Raw genomic sequence first — 15,060 nt, forward strand, 5'->3', positions numbered from 1 at the left:
AGAGAACGTTAATGCTCAGGTATACATTACTCTGAGAATGGATTAGGAAAGTCTTAATACAACTAGTTCAACTACTGAATTAGGTTGTCTTTGAATATGAGTATATATAGTTTTGAATTTATTTCTTGGTATAATTGAATCGGAGTATATATAGGTTTGAATTTATGTGTTTTGATACAACTAGTTTAACTTCTCCAGATTATATATATGTTTGTTAAAATACATTGTAAAACCTTACAAAACACTTGTAAATACCTTGTAAAAAACCTTTAAAATACCTTGTAAATTTTTCCCGCCAAAAATTTTCCCGCCAAAAAAATTTCGCAAAAAAAATTGCGGAATCACTTTTCCCGCAAAAAATTTTTTTTGGCGGGAAAATTTTTTGGCGGGAAAAATTTTTACGGGAAAATTTTACAAGGTTTTTTAAAGGTTTTTACAAGTGTTTTGGCGGGAAAATTGCGGGATCACTTTTCCCGCCAAAAAATATTTTGTATTTTGTGGACCTAATTTTGTTTCAAATAAGGGTAAAATAGTCATTAAAAATTAAAAGAGGGCAAACTTAAAAATGGACTCTCAAAGGGGGCATTTTTGAAAAGGGGTATTGAAAAAGGGGCATTTTTAACAATTTCTCTAAAGGAAATGGTGCGTAATCTTTTAACAAAAAAAAAAATGGTGCGTAATCCTGGTAGTTACTTGTCAAATTCCCATTTAAAACATCGCAAATTGGTTGAAAAAGTTCACCAAAGAAAAACTAGATAAGCATCAAAAGTTTTTAAAACTTTTAAAATTCGCCCATAACTCTTTCTTAGAAACAATTTGAAAAATAAATCAAAATATTCAAAAGTCGGTTGCTATTTATTAGCGATAAGTATACGTACTTGTTTTCTTGTTTGACAACTAACATGTAATTTGAAAATTTTGTTTGCTAAAAATGAAAAAAAATGTGGTCACAATTCCCAACGACTCGCTTCTGAGCTGATTCAACAGCAGTAGACGATACTACATTGTGGTCACGAAGCAATGTAGAAGATACCAATTTTTTTTGTCAACCATCATATGTAGAAGATACGATTTTTGCATTGAATAAAGACATTACACATTAAAACATACGAAGCTTAAAAGATAAGTGTAAAACTGTAGAAGATACTATTTAAAAAAAAAAAATCTGTCACCCAATGAATGTAGAAGATACGATTTACGCGTTTAGAGCCACCACCCAGTCATTGACCAAAACCAAATCATCTCGAGTGGGAACGTACGTAGATATATATGTCATATAAATATTTAATAAGCACATTGACATGCACATGTACTGATTGACTACAGATTTAATAAGCACATTGACATTTCACATGTCACATGCAGGGTTCATTATAAAAATATCTAGGATCCTAATCCAAATACAAAACAGGCCATAAATTTTATTGAACTATAATCAAACTTCTAGTTATATCAATAATTTATTGGTAATGGCAAATAACTCGACAGATGAAATGTGCTTGGCTAAGCGTTATATTTTCTTTTATTTTCATAGTTTTTTTTTTTTGTTTTTTTTTTTAAATTTACAACCTATAAACCTTAGTTAATAATTCGTGATTTATATATTGATCATCATGTATAATAAAATTAATTACTATTAACGATGATATATAACAAAACGATATCTTATAACAATTTCTTATTTTTGTTACCATTTTTGGGAGTTTTGACTTTTGATTTTTTTTTTTTTTTGGGGTATAAAATCTTTTGGTTGTGTTAATTGTGGACGAAAACAAATTCATATTTTTGTTGGCTAAGTTAAGAATTAAGACCTGGTCTACCTCTCTAGAAAAACTTTCAGCATCACTCAAAACCCAAAAAGTCAAAAAGTCACATTCTTCTTTCCAGTTTTTGTTCCAAAGACAGAGAGAGCCCAAGATTCTTAATTGAGATTCTGACTGTACACTACGAGCAAAAGAAAGATCTCAAGGTTGAAGAATCATGAGGTTTGGGAAAGAGTTTGTGTCTCAGATGATCCCAGAATGGCAAGAAGCTTACATAGATTACGCTTACCTCAAAACCATTCTTCAAGACATCCAAGCTTCCCGTAGGGTTTCAGATTCCAATAACCAGAACAGTAGTACTCCTTCCTTCGCACGCAACCTAACCAGACGGTACAACCGCGACGCCTTGGTCTCTGAGAATCACGACATCGTGGTCAACACTGCGACACGGGACGAAGAAGGGCTCGAGACGACGGCTTACGAGACTACGTTTTTAAAGGCCGGAGAAGCAGGTGGAGACTTTGAGGTTACCTTCTTTAGAAACCTAGATCGAGAATTCAACAAAGTGATTAGCTTTTACAGGTTGAAAGTGGAGAAAGCTAGAACTGAGGCTCTGGCTCTGAACAAACAAATGGATGCTTTGATTGCTTTCAGACACAAAGTTATGGATCAGAATCAGAAGAACCCTTCTGTCTTTGATTCAGTCTCAGTAGACATCAATGGCTTAGCTTCTGAGGTTGGATCATCTTCCAATTGTACAGAACACAGTAAGTGAGTTTCTCACGTCCTGTTTTGGTTTCAATTTTGGCTTGTGAAGATTGAAAAATATGAATCTTTATGTTCTGGTTAATCAGACGTGGCGTTAGCTGATCTTATGAGGAACGATGATACATCGAATGAGAGTATTCTTGAGCGCATCAGGATGAACAAAACGCGAGAGATAACTCCTTTGTCCGCAATTAAAACCATCCTCAAGGTCCATAAACAGGACGAGCTCAAATTCACAAGAGAGAATCTCAAGGAAGTCGAAAAGCGACTTCAGGTAGCGTTCATCGAGTTCTATCAGAAGCTTCGACATCTTAAAAATTACAGCTTCTTGAACGCCTCCGCGGTTTCCAAGATCATGAAGAAGTATGATAAGGTACTTTACTGTTGATAAGTTTGACAAGCCTTTTTTTATGACATTTACTCTAGTTTAATATAATGGTTGATATGCTCTCTTCTTTAGATAGCCAAAAGAAATGCTGCGAAACTGTATATGGAAATGGTGGATAGATCTTACCTCAGTAGCTCCGATGAAGTAAGCTGATTTAACTTTTTAAGAATATAACTTATTCTTCTTCTATCTACGAAAATCCAAAAAATGCAACTTTAGTTTGAAGCTTTAAACATGTGCAGGTTCATAAACTGTTGCTAAAAGTTGAATCTACTTTCATTGAACATTTTTCCAATTCAAATCGGAGGCAAGGGATGAGCCTCTTAAGACCAAAAATAAACAAAGAACGTCATCTTATAACGTTTTCCACCGGTATATATGACAACACTACAGTATCCAATCTTTGAAATGTATTTGCAAGAGTATTTCCTCATTTTGTTCTGTTCTGTTTTTCTTTTAGGCTTCTTCTTCGGCTGTGGTGTTTCTCTCATTGTAGCTCTTGGTTTGATCATCCATGCTCGTAATATCATGGGTACACCAGGACAAAGAACTTATATGGAAACAATGTTTCCTCTTTACAGGTCAGTAAAACGACCAAACACACTCTCTATGTCTCTGTGTAATATTCTTGAGATATATACATTTCATTTTCAGGTTCTTTGGGTTTGTAGTTTTGCACATGGACATGTACGCTGCTAATATCTACTTCTGGAGGCGATACCGTGTGAACTACTCCTTCATCTTTGGATTCAAACAAGGCACTGAACTTGGTTATAGGCATGTTCTACTTCTCAGCTTTGGCCTTGGTACACTTTCTTTGTGTGCTGTCTTATTAAACCTTGATATGGAAATGGATGCTCAAACAAAAGACTACAGATTAGTCACCGAACTTATCCCCCTCTTTCTCCTCGTCGTAAGTTCCTTCTATGTCTCTCTCTTTCTCAGTACATTCAACACAACTCAATCTTTGTTTTTAGTAAGACTGGTTTCTCTGCACATTGCAGTTAGTGATTGCCATTTTTCTCTGCCCCTTTCACATTTTGTATCGGTCAAGCCGATACTTCTTCCTCTCGGTTCTGTTCCGCTGCATCGCTGCACCATTTTACGCGGTACCAACAACACCCTCCGCTCTATTCATCTGAAACATAAATGTTAAGAAGAATGTCTTCCATATTTTGCAGGTGAATCTTCCGGACTTTTTCTTGGGAGATCAACTAACAAGCCAGGTTCGAGAAAATCTATACTCGAAAAAATAGCCTCATACTTATTTTGATCGATGATTTTAGATGTGAATAATCAATGCCAGGTTCAAGCACTGAGGAGTCTAGAGTTCTACATATGCTACTATGGTTTTGGAGATTTCAGATATAGACGACGAGACACCTGCACATCAAATATTGGATTCAGAACATTCTACTTCATCGTTGCCGTTATACCTTACTGGTTACGGTTTCTTCAGTGCATCCGAAGAATGATGGAAGACAAAGATCTGAGTCATGGCTACAATGGCATCAAGTATCTCTTGACCATCGTCGCTGCTTGTCTTAGAACAGCCTATACTCTAAACAGAGGAACCACATGGAACATCACAGCTTGGGTATTCTCGGGAGTTGCAACGTTTTACGGAACTTACTGGGACATTGTTGTTGACTGGGGATTGCTTCAAAGAGGATGTAAGAACAGTTTCTTGAGAGACAAGCTTCTTGTTCCTCACAAAACCGTGTACTACGCTGCAATGGTGAGAGCAACCAGAAAACAGCAATATCCTCTGTTTTTGTTTTTCTTTTCTTACATTATGGTGAAGATTGTTGCTTCATGTTTCTGGCAGGTCCTGAATGTTTTGTTGAGGTTAGTGTGGTTGCAAACAGTTTTGGATCTGAAATTCTCTTTCTTGCATAGAGAAACTATGGTCGCACTTTTGGCTTGCCTTGAGATCATACGCAGAGGTATCTGGAACTTCTTTAGGTAAGCTCCGAGATTGAGAAAATGGTGTTTCCATGCATGAATCACCACACAAGTAATGAAATGTAATTTGTTGATTAGGCTGGAGAATGAGCATTTGAACAACGTTGGGAGATACAGGGCGTTCAAAACTGTCCCGTTACCGTTCAACTACGAAGAAGATGGAGATCATGACAATTAGCTTAACAAGAAATACTTGGTTTCACAAAATTACCTTAACAGCTAAACTTTGCATCGTCTTCAGATCTGTAACGATCTCAAATCGGAACCACTGAGCGAGGTTTGCCTCTATATCTGTCTACGGTTTTCCACCGTACTCTTCACGGAACCAACTCGACGTTGGTTCAGTCTCAGAGTCAAACATAATCGAATCCTAACCGATGGTAGGAGTGAGGAGAAATCAAGTGGAAAACTCTTTTTTCCTTAACAAGAAATACACACTTTACCTAACTTGGTTTGGTTACAGACACATGTACACAAAAGACATTGTTGCACACTTCAGTTTTTGACAAGTATAACAAAGAAACTCACATACTTTATCCAAAAAAAAAAAAATCATGTTATAAAATGATATATATTACTTAAAATATTGAATAATGAAGAATATCTTGACAATACCTGTCACTTTATTATTAAAAAAAAAAATCTCACTTTATCAGAGACCAATTAATGGGCTTCATTGGATCTAAAAGTTTGTGACGGCCCAATTTACCGAGAGCGCGGTTGGACGACAAACCGTCGAAATTTCTTCGATATAAAAGCTCGTCTGCAAAACCTTCTTCTAGGGTTTAGTCTTTAGAAACAAAGTTGCCGCTTCGATTAGACGGAGTTTATCGAAATCTAGCTGAAAAATGGGATTCTGGGGTTAGTTTCTCTGCTCGTCTTTCATTTTCTGGGATTGATTTTGTCGCTCAATATGTTCTTTGATTTTCCCGTAACACGATTCCTGGGTTCTGATTTTGTGTTGTTAACGTTTGCAGGACTCGAAGTGAAACCTGGGAAACCTCAAGCTTATAATCCGAAAAATGAACAAGGAAAGATTCACGTTACCCAGGTATTATCTGGTTCCTTGTACCTTCGAGCTGATTTGGGATATTAATTGTGTAGACTTATTTTGGAATCTGAAAGTGTTGGATATATCTGTTGATGTATGTTTTGCCATCATTCAGGCAACTCTAGGTGCGGGTTTGAGCAAAGAAAAGAGTGTGATTCAGTGTTCTATTGGAGACAAGGCCCCGATTTCCTTGTGTTCATTGTTGCCTAACAAAATTGAATGTTGCCCTCTGAATCTTGAGTTTGATGATGATGATGAGCCAGTCGAATTCTCTGTGAACGGTGACAGAAGTATCCACCTGTCTGGATTCTTGGAGTATTATGAGGAGAATGAAGATGATTATGAGCACGATGACGATGATTCGTATCCTTTCATTGTTACTAGTTTCCTTTGCAGATAATGCTTTCTTGTTATTCCATCTGTTTAGAATCTTAATGTTTTCATTGCGACAGTATTAGAGATGGTATTGATGTTGGTGAATCTGAGTCAGACGATTCGTGTGAATATGATAGTGAAGAGGATGATCAATTGGATGAATTTGAAGACTTCCTTGATACCAATCTTGAAATGTATCGGAAAGCTGCTGCCCCAAAGAGTGGAGGTAATTTTTCTTACAGAAATCTTAATCATATTTATAGCCTGCACTTTGATATAGCATCTTAGTACTTCCAGATTAGCCAAGTGTGGTTGCTTCTTTTTTGCTTGACTCATCCAGTCGTCCCCTTGTCTTATACAAATGATCTTTCCTTGTACTGCTGAAAAATAATCTGAATGATATCTTTGCTAGTTATAATTGAGGAGATAGAAGATGAAGAGAAACCTGCCAAGGATAATCAGACAAAACGAACCAAGAAGAAGAGTCAGGCTAGCGAAGATGAGAATGCAAAGAAACAAATTGTTGCCATAGAGAGTGCGCATGTTCCAGTTCTGGAAAGCGAAGAAGAAGACGAAGATGGTTTACCTATTCCTAAAGGAAAAGCACCTGAACTAGAGACTGAGTCAGGTGAGAAAATGGACTTAGATAATGACGAACAAGGTAGTAACAAGAAACGGAAGGCCAAGGCTACTGAGCAAGAAAGGTACTGTTTTCTTTGTACTGACTCTGAGGACATAGTGAACATATTTTATATTAGTAAGTATTGTGGAAATATGAAGTTGTTTCTAAAATCTGTTCCAGTGCAAACAAGAGTAAAAAGAAGAAAAACCAGAAAGAAAAGAAGAAAGGGGAAAACGCCTCAAATGAGGAAGCTGATGAACAAGTTCCGACTGGAAATGTGCTGAAAAAGCAGGAAACCAGCCAAATTTCTTCAAACACGAAAGCTCAAAATGGAACTGCAGACAATGCAATGTGAGAACTCTTATTATGTTTTTATTTGTGACTCTTTTTTGGGGGATAACAGATTGTATTCATGTCACTGGTGAAATTATCTGTAGGTTGACATTTGAATGATTATTCAAAATGATAAGGTCACAAGTAAAGAAGGTTTTATGAGTATACAACGGTTCTATCAAACCATTTCTCATCTAACAAATTTCGGTGCTTTTTATGGTATTATTGCAGGAGTGAAAGCTCCAAGAACCCAGATAAATCTGCTGAGAAGAAAAAGAAAAATAAGAAAAAGAAGAACTCAAGTGAGGAAGCTGCAGTTGGGAGTAAAACCATTCCTGGTACTGTTGAGAAGCAAACCCAAGAGGACTCAAAGTCTTCTCAAGTACGGACATACCCAAATGGGCTCATTGTTGAAGAGTTGAGCATGGGCAAACCCAACGGCAAGAGAGCTGATCCTGGAAAAACGGTATGCACCCTTAGTCATAAATTGCACACATAATATCATATGATTACCGCAATGTCATATAGATTATGCAACAAGGTGGTAGTGTGATAAGAATGTGCGTATTCAAAGAATTGACATTGGATAGAAAATGAGCAAAGTAATGCCTTGTTAAATCTAAGAGCACCAAAGAATCTACTACATTAAGTAGGAAGTGAACAAGCACCCAAACCATTAAGTTGTGGTTAACTCTAGCTAATTGTCTATGTGAACTTGGTTTGAACCCAAAATCCTATCAGAGTGTGCGTCAATGTGTTTTGTGTGTGTATCCCAAATATTTTTGGAGCTCATTATATTGTCTCTGAGTGCAGGTTTTTGTCCGCTACATTGGAAAACTTCAGAAGAATGGGAAGATTTTCGATTCCAACATTGGAAAATCACCATTTAAGTTTCGTCTAGGTTGGTGTTTATACTAGATTCAAAAACAATAGCTTTGAAAAATTGGTTGAAAATTACAGTGTGTGACTGGTGTGAGTGATACTTATGTACTTGTTGTAACATGTAGGTGTTGGACAAGTCATTAAGGGGTGGGATGTTGGCGTAAATGGTATATCCTAGTTTCTTACTGTTTTTGTTTTTTTTCACATTGTTCAAAAGTGAATGGTGTTTTGTATTCATCTCAAGTTTTTGAATTCCACAGGCATGCGTGTTGGTGACAAAAGGAAGCTTACAATTCCTCCATCAATGGGGTAAAGTCATTTTGATTAATGTTGATTGTGAATTTGTGATGTTTTGTTTAAACCCTTTTTGATGGGATGGTAATATTGCTTGACTCACAGGTATGGTCCGAAGGGTGTTGGTGGTGGCCAGATTCCTCCTAATGCTTGGCTGACGTTTGATGTCGAACTGATCAATGTTCAATAAAACTGCCGAGAGAATTCATAGAATCTATGATAGGGATTTCTGAGGAGTTGTAGCTGCCTAAGATTGTTTCTTTCCTTTTTTACTCTTGAATCTTTGGATTTGTGGTTACCATAAGACCATAACAATTGTTATAAATTTTGTACTGTGTTTTTCCTTGCTTCATTATTTCCCTCTTCCACCAGGTGTCTTTTGCTGATGTATTTCCACTTGATTAAAAACCAAAACTGGAATCATACAAAAACTGTTTCCATACTAGATATACTTGCACCCAAATAATGAAATAAGGGACGAAGCAACTTTAAGCCAGATTTTATTTTATAGCAACCACAGCCCTTACTCTCGTGAACTGTTATGATGTATGATTATAGTACCTTGTTCATTAGTAGTATTCAGTGATTCCATTTGTGGAAGTCTCTCTCACTAGTCTCTAATCAAGGTCTCTCTCCTCTCGGGTACTGGGTACAGTTAAGTCACCATCAGAGTGACGAATTTGTCATTTTGGTACCGTCAGAAAGACTTTGACCTGTTTCTTGTTCTCCAAGTTCTTTTTGACTCTTATTTATTATCTTTTGACCGATTATTAATTTTTATTATTTTAGAAAAGTAACATTGATGATACATTGAGGAGGAAATCATACTAAATGCTCTGGTCCGGCTTGAGGGGATGTACGATAATCTACTTGGGAAAGAATTATATTAAATATTTTGGTCCCCAATCTTTACGCGGACCTCTGGTTTCTGATATTCCTTGCCTCCTTGGCTTAATCTACGGCGAACTCCTGTGGTTTTTTCACTGTACTTAATGTTTTTTTTTTTGGAATTGTAATTTCGCATTTTTGGTGTTCGCTACTAAGTATTTGATGGACTGTGATTGTGAATTTTAGAGTTTGCAAATGTAGTTATCAATTATGCCTCTGTTTATTGTGATGTTTTTTTTTTTTTTTTTTAAATTACCTTTTGTGATGTTCATCAACACAATTAAAATCAAACATAGATGAGAACAAGGAGTTTAACAACCAAGAAAAAAACTCTGAACAAGGATTGATACATATGAACTAAAATACTCCCTCAAACCAGAGTATTCAGTTTTTTTTTGCAACAAACTACATTGTGAATGAAGCAACATAACATAACTAACCATCAACACTTAAGTTGTTTCGAATAGCAGAATTCACCTTCTCAAGAATCTTTTGCCACTCTGTCTCTTCCCCTGTTTCACACATTTACACTAATCCGTTACATACAAAGTTTTTAATTATAAGGCAAATGAAAGATAAGTGTAATTAATTACCTTGGTTACATGGTTCACCATGAAGCTTCCTTCTAGCTTCTTTTAAGAACGAAACCACTTTTGGATTCATTCGATTATCCTCTGCTCTGAGACAAATGTCTCCAACTTTCGCAGTGGTCACTTGGTTAATATAAGGACCTTGTTTCCAGAATAGTTTGAAATCACATCCACAAACTTCGTTCCCTTCCTCGTCTCTTTCATGCTTCATCCTCTCCACCTATTTAAACACAATAACCGTATTATTCAAACCGGAGTTGAGATTTCAAACACTAAACCGGGAATAATTTCAAGAACTCACCGTAACGACGATAGCGTCATAGAACTTGACTTCTCCAGTGACGGAAGGACATGTGGCGCAGACTTTGGTGCCTTCATGGACCTTGGGGCACTCGACGTCTTGCATCTGCTCAGAACAAGCTCGAAACCTCTCTTCAAACTCTTGAATCTCGTCGGAGGTCGTGAAATCGTCCGCCGGATAAAACTCGTCGTGCTCATAAGAGAAGCCGTTGAAGCTGATCATCAAAGCGTCACAGATGTCCGAAACCTCCACGGCGTACCAAGCTTCGTCCTCCGGTGACCGGAACTCTAGTTCCGGCCAGTTTTCATCACCCCATTCGACGTCGTCGGCGAACTCGCCGGAGAAAATCGTAGGACTAGTCGCTCCACTCTGATAAGAAAGTAGAGACTTGTGCATCTTCTTTGGGTTTTCTGAAAAAGTGATAACGATTGAAGTGTAGTGAAGAAGCCATGCAAAGCTCTCTTTATAGACCACAAAGTCTCTGTAAAAGTAATTTTCTCTGTTAGCTCTACCAGTCAAAACATAAAAATTTACAGTTTTGGCCCTTTCTAATTGAAACTTTTAACTCACATATTAATTATACTTTTTTGGTATAACATACTGAATTGTGGAAAGAATTTGAAAAGTCATTTCTCATTTTCTGTATTAATTTTTTTTTTTGGAAAACTTATATTTTATTCTATAAAGTTTGGTATTCAACGTTACTAACTCACATGATTGCGAGCCTAAACGTGTCAAATAGAAGATAAAATATTTAGTCAGAGTAACTTTAATTTTGGTATCACATACTGAATTGTGGAAAGAATTTGAAAAGTCAATTCTTATATGCTAAAGAAAAATTTAAAATAATAAAATTACTGTATAAAGTTTTGGTTTTCAAAGTTACTAACTCAAATGATTGCGAGACGTATCAAATAGAAAATATTATTTTCAATAAGATTGAAAAGTCCTCATATTCTAAATAAGAGGCTGAAAACTAATCTTATTATATAAATGTTCGTTTGCAAAGTTGGTAACTCAGACATGTCAAGTGAAATATCAGATGTTCAATGAGATTAACATATAGATATTTTTTTCATCAATTAACATGTAGATCTATGTAACAAAAATCATGGAAATGAAATAATATCAATCCCTTTATTTTTTTAATTGTTTTTAAGTTTAAAGTCTAGAAACTTAACAATGTTTTCAATCATGATTACTATACTAGTGACACCTTTGCTCAACAGAAACAAAAAAAAAAAAAGATTACTAGTGACATACCAGAACCAAATATAAAGACAAGTATAGCAATGTAAGCTATTTAAAATCAAAATAATTTATACCTTATCTTGGTTTAGTGATATAACTTGTCAAGAAGTCATCGAAAATCTGAGGTCGAATTTGAGAAAGAAATCACAAACAAACATCCATCACTTATCACCATGTTATTTTTTCGAAACTTTTTCTCTCTAGACACTTCTGTCCAGTTCTTATAAATGTCACGCATATCTAACATTCTGCAGTAGATATATAGTGGGAGTTAGTGGGTGACAAACAAATAAACATGAGTTAGTGGGAAGTTACCACCACTAAATCACTAATCATCGATTAACTCAACTAATTCATCCATTATATTCAAACCGATCTTTAACTATACCATATGTATTTCAGTGTGATACTTCGATTTTGATAGCCTATTATACATTATTTATACATCACTTGAGAGAAATACAAATCTATTTGAAAAAATTTAAATTGGGAAAGCAAAGTGAAAACTTTTTTGAAGGAGAGTTTTGCAACCGTAAGTTTGTTTCTAACATGGATACTACAACAATCACAAGAGGAGGGAACCTAAAGATAGCAGCTTCTAAACATTCTGTGTTAATAAAACAATCAACCAAAATCTGAAACCCATCAAACCTAATAAATCCGTGAAAAGAAACCGTATGATCATCAGCTCGGAATCTCATTGTCAGATTGGCTATCGCCTCCGAATTCTTCCTCCTCACCTTCTAATTCATCGTCATCTTCTTCATCTTCCTCGCCTTCCTCTTCACCTACCTTTCCAACTCCTCCTCCTACTGGGATGGACGACGAGAAGGGATCTTTGACGTGGTTAACCGAGTTTGTGTAGTAACTGTGAACCGCATTTGTTGTGTTTACATGCGTGTATGAAGTAGTTGGTGCAGGAATAGCAACAGACTTGTTAAGCCTCTCGAATCTCGCCTTCCGTTCTTCTGCGGATATGTTAAAGGAGATAGAAGATGGTTGAGCCCCAAATCTTAGCCGTCTTTCTCTTGCTAGCTCCAGCTGTGACTGCTCTTGACCAGCTATAAAAGTCCCTACCATTACCTGTATGTAATAAATTCATGTCAGACACAAAATGTACATGTTCTGAGACCACATTATATCTGGAAATCTGAACCAACCTGGACAGGACCAGCAGCAAGAAAGAGACCAGCGAGTCCTCCACCAAAGACACGACCATCTGGTCCTGCAAGGCAAACACTCATACCACCAGCTCTACTTCGAGTTCCCCCAGAGTCATTTTGCATAAACGAACCAGTCAAAGAGAGAATCTCAAAACGACCCTGCTGACAAAAAATAACACCACAAAAACATTTGAGGGAAATCGAATAGAGAGGAGTGCATTCTTTATACATAAAAGAATAGAGAAGAGAGCATTTAGACCTCATAAGTTAGAGTACCGCCGGATGTCATAGATTGACGAAGAGTAACATTGGAGATGGGACCATTAGCTGAAAGGATGCAGATAGCACGAGATCCTTGTTGAGAGAATGTCATTATCTTCATCGTCACATCCTACTCAAATCCAAATGTCCAGAGATCAGCTTAATAACTGATCATAGTAAACGATTTGAAGACTATATGATCATACCAAAAATGAATATACAGAAGGGAAAAAAAAAACATACCTCTCCGGCGTTGACGATCAGTACATGAGGAGTAAAGTTGGCACCAACAAAATCAGCAGTTCCTACACCTGCCAAATTGGTATCAACTGAATCCAGACAAGTCAAAATCAAAGTCGAGACAACAAAACATTAAGATATATACACAAGGCAGACAAATATCAATCTAAAACAAGATGTAACTGATCAATAAGACAAACACAAGACCAAGATTCTACTTAATCATTTTTCTCCCTAATCCTCGAGCTCTTGGGAAACGTTGTGATGGGCAAATTCTAATCTACTTCCCCTAAAGTCGTAGCCTTTCTCTTCACTAGCTTATGACTTCTGACACAAAAAGTTATCTTCTTATGCCAATATAGTACAAGTCAAACCCACATAGATCCATTCCAGTCACATAACTAACAAAACTGCTACACTTACAACAGACAAGCATCGAAGGTTTTACAGAGATACTTACCAGGACTTCTATCGAATTGAAACATTTGAGACTTCTTGAGCCATCGATTAGACTTGCCACGTCCTCTTCCTCGTTTCCTTGGAGGAAACTCCGACGTCAACGGCACCGAAGATGAGATTGGCATCGGCGATAAAGTCACGGCAAGAGTCCCATCGGGATTATACTTTCTCGGCCTACCTCTCTTCTTTTTCAGCTGCTCAGAGGAAGTGTTCTCCGCCGGCATTGTTAAGCTAAACGGAGTAGCCGCATTCTCAGTAACGGCTGCTACGGTGGCGGCGGCGGATACAGTGGTGGGTTGGCCTAAAAACGGGTTAGGGTTTTCGGGTCTTGGTGGTGGGTCCTTTGAGTAACCACCATCAGAAGCAGTAGCTTCATGTTGCTTCAAGCCGAAACTGCTTGTGTTGTTGTTGATGTTGGTTCCTTCTCTCTCTTCCATCCGGACATAAGATCAAGTGATTCCGTAGGGAGAGATTCCGACAAATCAGTAGAGAACCCAGAGATCCTCTCGAATCTTTATGATCACGAAAGATTCAAGATTGCTTCTTTTACAAAGCTCAAGATTCAGAGATAAAGAGTGAAAACACGGAAGAGGAGATTTTGTTACAAAAACAGATCAGTAGAAGCTAAGCTAAAGAGAATGAAAACAGAGCTTCCATGGAGGAATGAATCTTAATTTCAGAAAATTCGACCTAAAACATACATAATTATAAGCAAACAAGAAAGATCTAATTTTTTTGCTCTTTTATTTTTCTAAGGGGTGGTTTAAGTTGGGGGAGAATTTTCTTAACGAGTGAAGGTGAAATTAGGGTTTTGGCAAGAAATGGAAAGAGAAAACAAATTTTTTTTTAAAAAATGGAATAAACCAGATGGGATATTATAATTTTATTTTGTAGAAAAAGAAAGAGAGAGAGAATAAGGAAAAAATGTAACTGTAGGTTTGAATAAAATAAAAAATCTTGACTTCATTCGAATAATTAATTGGGAGACTCACAAAAATGCCCCTTTTTCAATACCCCTTTTCAAAAATGCCCCCTTTGGATGTCCATTTTTAAAAATACCCCTTTTATGTACAAAATGACTAAATTACCCTTCTTTTAATAAAAGATATCATAAATATATAAGGAAATATAACAAAATTAGGTCCACAAAATACAAAATATTTTTTGGCGGGAAAAGTGATCCCCCAATTTTTCCCGCCAAAACACTTGTAAAAATTTGTAAAACCTTTAAAATACCTTGTAAAATTTTCCCGTAAAATTTTTCCCGCCAAAAAATTTTCCCGCCAAAAAATTTTTTTTGCGGGAAAAGTGATTCCGCAATTTTTTTGGCGTTAAATTTTTGGCGGGAAAATTTTTCCCGCCAAAAATTTACAAGGTATTTTAAAGGTTTTTTACAAGGTATTTATAAGGTTTTACAATGTATTTTAAAAGGTTTTACAACGTATTTACAAGGTATTTATAAGATA

At 36.5% G+C, this 15,060-nt stretch overlaps 4 protein-coding genes across 5 annotated transcripts; 2 read left to right on the top strand and 2 right to left on the bottom strand.

Annotated features, from left to right (window-relative positions):
• Positions 1–1,732: 1,732 nt before the first annotated feature.
• Positions 1,733–5,413, top strand: LOC110226345 (phosphate transporter PHO1 homolog 4). Of its 2 annotated transcripts, none has more exons than XM_021017654.1 (11): positions 1,733–2,530; positions 2,618–2,904; positions 2,992–3,063; positions 3,162–3,291; positions 3,380–3,500; positions 3,574–3,832; positions 3,924–4,028; positions 4,101–4,145; positions 4,226–4,657; positions 4,748–4,884; positions 4,963–5,413. In XM_021017654.1, exons 1-11 carry the CDS (start codon positions 1,981–1,983, stop codon positions 5,060–5,062), a joined length of 2,238 nt encoding a protein of 745 aa, XP_020873313.1. In that variant the 5' UTR covers positions 1,733–1,980; the 3' UTR covers positions 5,063–5,413. The 2 variants fall into 2 exon arrangements, with proteins under 2 accessions (XP_020873313.1, XP_020873312.1); XM_021017653.1 differs by having other exon boundaries at positions 2,996–3,063; positions 3,146–3,291.
• Positions 5,414–5,637: 224 nt separating this feature from the next.
• On the top strand, positions 5,638–8,809 carry LOC9305749 (peptidyl-prolyl cis-trans isomerase FKBP53). The gene is made up of 11 exons (XM_021017795.1): positions 5,638–5,745; positions 5,862–5,935; positions 6,051–6,298; positions 6,394–6,536; positions 6,723–7,014; positions 7,113–7,283; positions 7,497–7,731; positions 8,079–8,166; positions 8,273–8,314; positions 8,408–8,456; positions 8,547–8,809. The coding sequence occupies exons 1-11, from the start codon at positions 5,733–5,735 to the stop codon at positions 8,629–8,631; spliced, it is 1,440 nt and encodes a 479-aa protein (XP_020873454.1). The 5' UTR covers positions 5,638–5,732; the 3' UTR covers positions 8,632–8,809.
• Positions 8,810–9,651: 842 nt separating this feature from the next.
• LOC9303687 lies at positions 9,652–10,853 on the bottom strand. The gene is made up of 3 exons (XM_002869632.2): positions 10,221–10,853; positions 9,923–10,139; positions 9,652–9,841 (listed from the first exon to the last, which is right to left on the bottom strand). Exons 1-3 carry the CDS (start codon positions 10,614–10,616, stop codon positions 9,765–9,767), a joined length of 690 nt encoding a protein of 229 aa, XP_002869678.1. The 5' UTR covers positions 10,617–10,853; the 3' UTR covers positions 9,652–9,764.
• Positions 10,854–11,951: 1,098 nt separating this feature from the next.
• On the bottom strand, positions 11,952–14,428 carry LOC9305750 (AT-hook motif nuclear-localized protein 3). Its single transcript, XM_002869633.2, has 5 exons — positions 13,596–14,428; positions 13,139–13,224; positions 12,894–13,025; positions 12,632–12,793; positions 11,952–12,554 (listed from the first exon to the last, which is right to left on the bottom strand). The coding sequence occupies exons 1-5, from the start codon at positions 14,029–14,031 to the stop codon at positions 12,156–12,158; spliced, it is 1,215 nt and encodes a 404-aa protein (XP_002869679.1). The 5' UTR covers positions 14,032–14,428; the 3' UTR covers positions 11,952–12,155.
• Between the last annotated feature and the right edge of the window lie 632 nt (positions 14,429–15,060).

The sequence above is a fragment of the Arabidopsis lyrata genome, assembly GCF_000004255.2.
Source record: "Arabidopsis lyrata subsp. lyrata unplaced genomic scaffold ARALYscaffold_7, whole genome shotgun sequence".
Taxonomy (NCBI): Eukaryota; Viridiplantae; Streptophyta; class Magnoliopsida; order Brassicales; family Brassicaceae; genus Arabidopsis; species Arabidopsis lyrata.

Bases quoted from the DNA above. Each gene is read 5' to 3' on its own strand.
- LOC110226345 (XM_021017653.1), top strand. From the start codon at position 1,981: ATGAGGTTTGGGAAAGAGTTTGTGTCTCAGATGATCCCAGAATGGCAA. The intron at 2,905-2,995 runs GTACTTTACTGT...TTCTTTAGATAG, and splicing joins TCATGAAGAAGTATGATAAG to CCAAAAGAAATGCTGCGAAA. The intron at 3,292-3,379 runs GTATATATGACA...TTTTTCTTTTAG, and splicing joins TCTTATAACGTTTTCCACCG to GCTTCTTCTTCGGCTGTGGT.
- LOC9305749 (XM_021017795.1), top strand. The intron at 8,315-8,407 runs GTATATCCTAGT...TGAATTCCACAG, and splicing joins GTGGGATGTTGGCGTAAATG to GCATGCGTGTTGGTGACAAA. The intron at 8,457-8,546 runs GTAAAGTCATTT...CTTGACTCACAG, and splicing joins ACAATTCCTCCATCAATGGG to GTATGGTCCGAAGGGTGTTG.
- LOC9305750 (XM_002869633.2), bottom strand. From the start codon at position 14,031: ATGGAAGAGAGAGAAGGAACCAACATCAACAACAACACAAGCAGTTTC. The intron at 13,225-13,595 runs GTAAGTATCTCT...GTCTGGATTCAG, and splicing joins TCAATTCGATAGAAGTCCTG to TTGATACCAATTTGGCAGGT. The intron at 12,794-12,893 runs GTCTAAATGCTC...TTTTGTCAGCAG, and splicing joins GCGGTACTCTAACTTATGAG to GGTCGTTTTGAGATTCTCTC.
- LOC9303687 (XM_002869632.2), bottom strand. From the start codon at position 10,616: ATGCACAAGTCTCTACTTTCTTATCAGAGTGGAGCGACTAGTCCTACG. The intron at 10,140-10,220 runs GTGAGTTCTTGA...GTGTTTAAATAG, and splicing joins ATGACGCTATCGTCGTTACG to GTGGAGAGGATGAAGCATGA. The intron at 9,842-9,922 runs GTAATTAATTAC...TGTGTGAAACAG, and splicing joins TGGTGAACCATGTAACCAAG to GGGAAGAGACAGAGTGGCAA.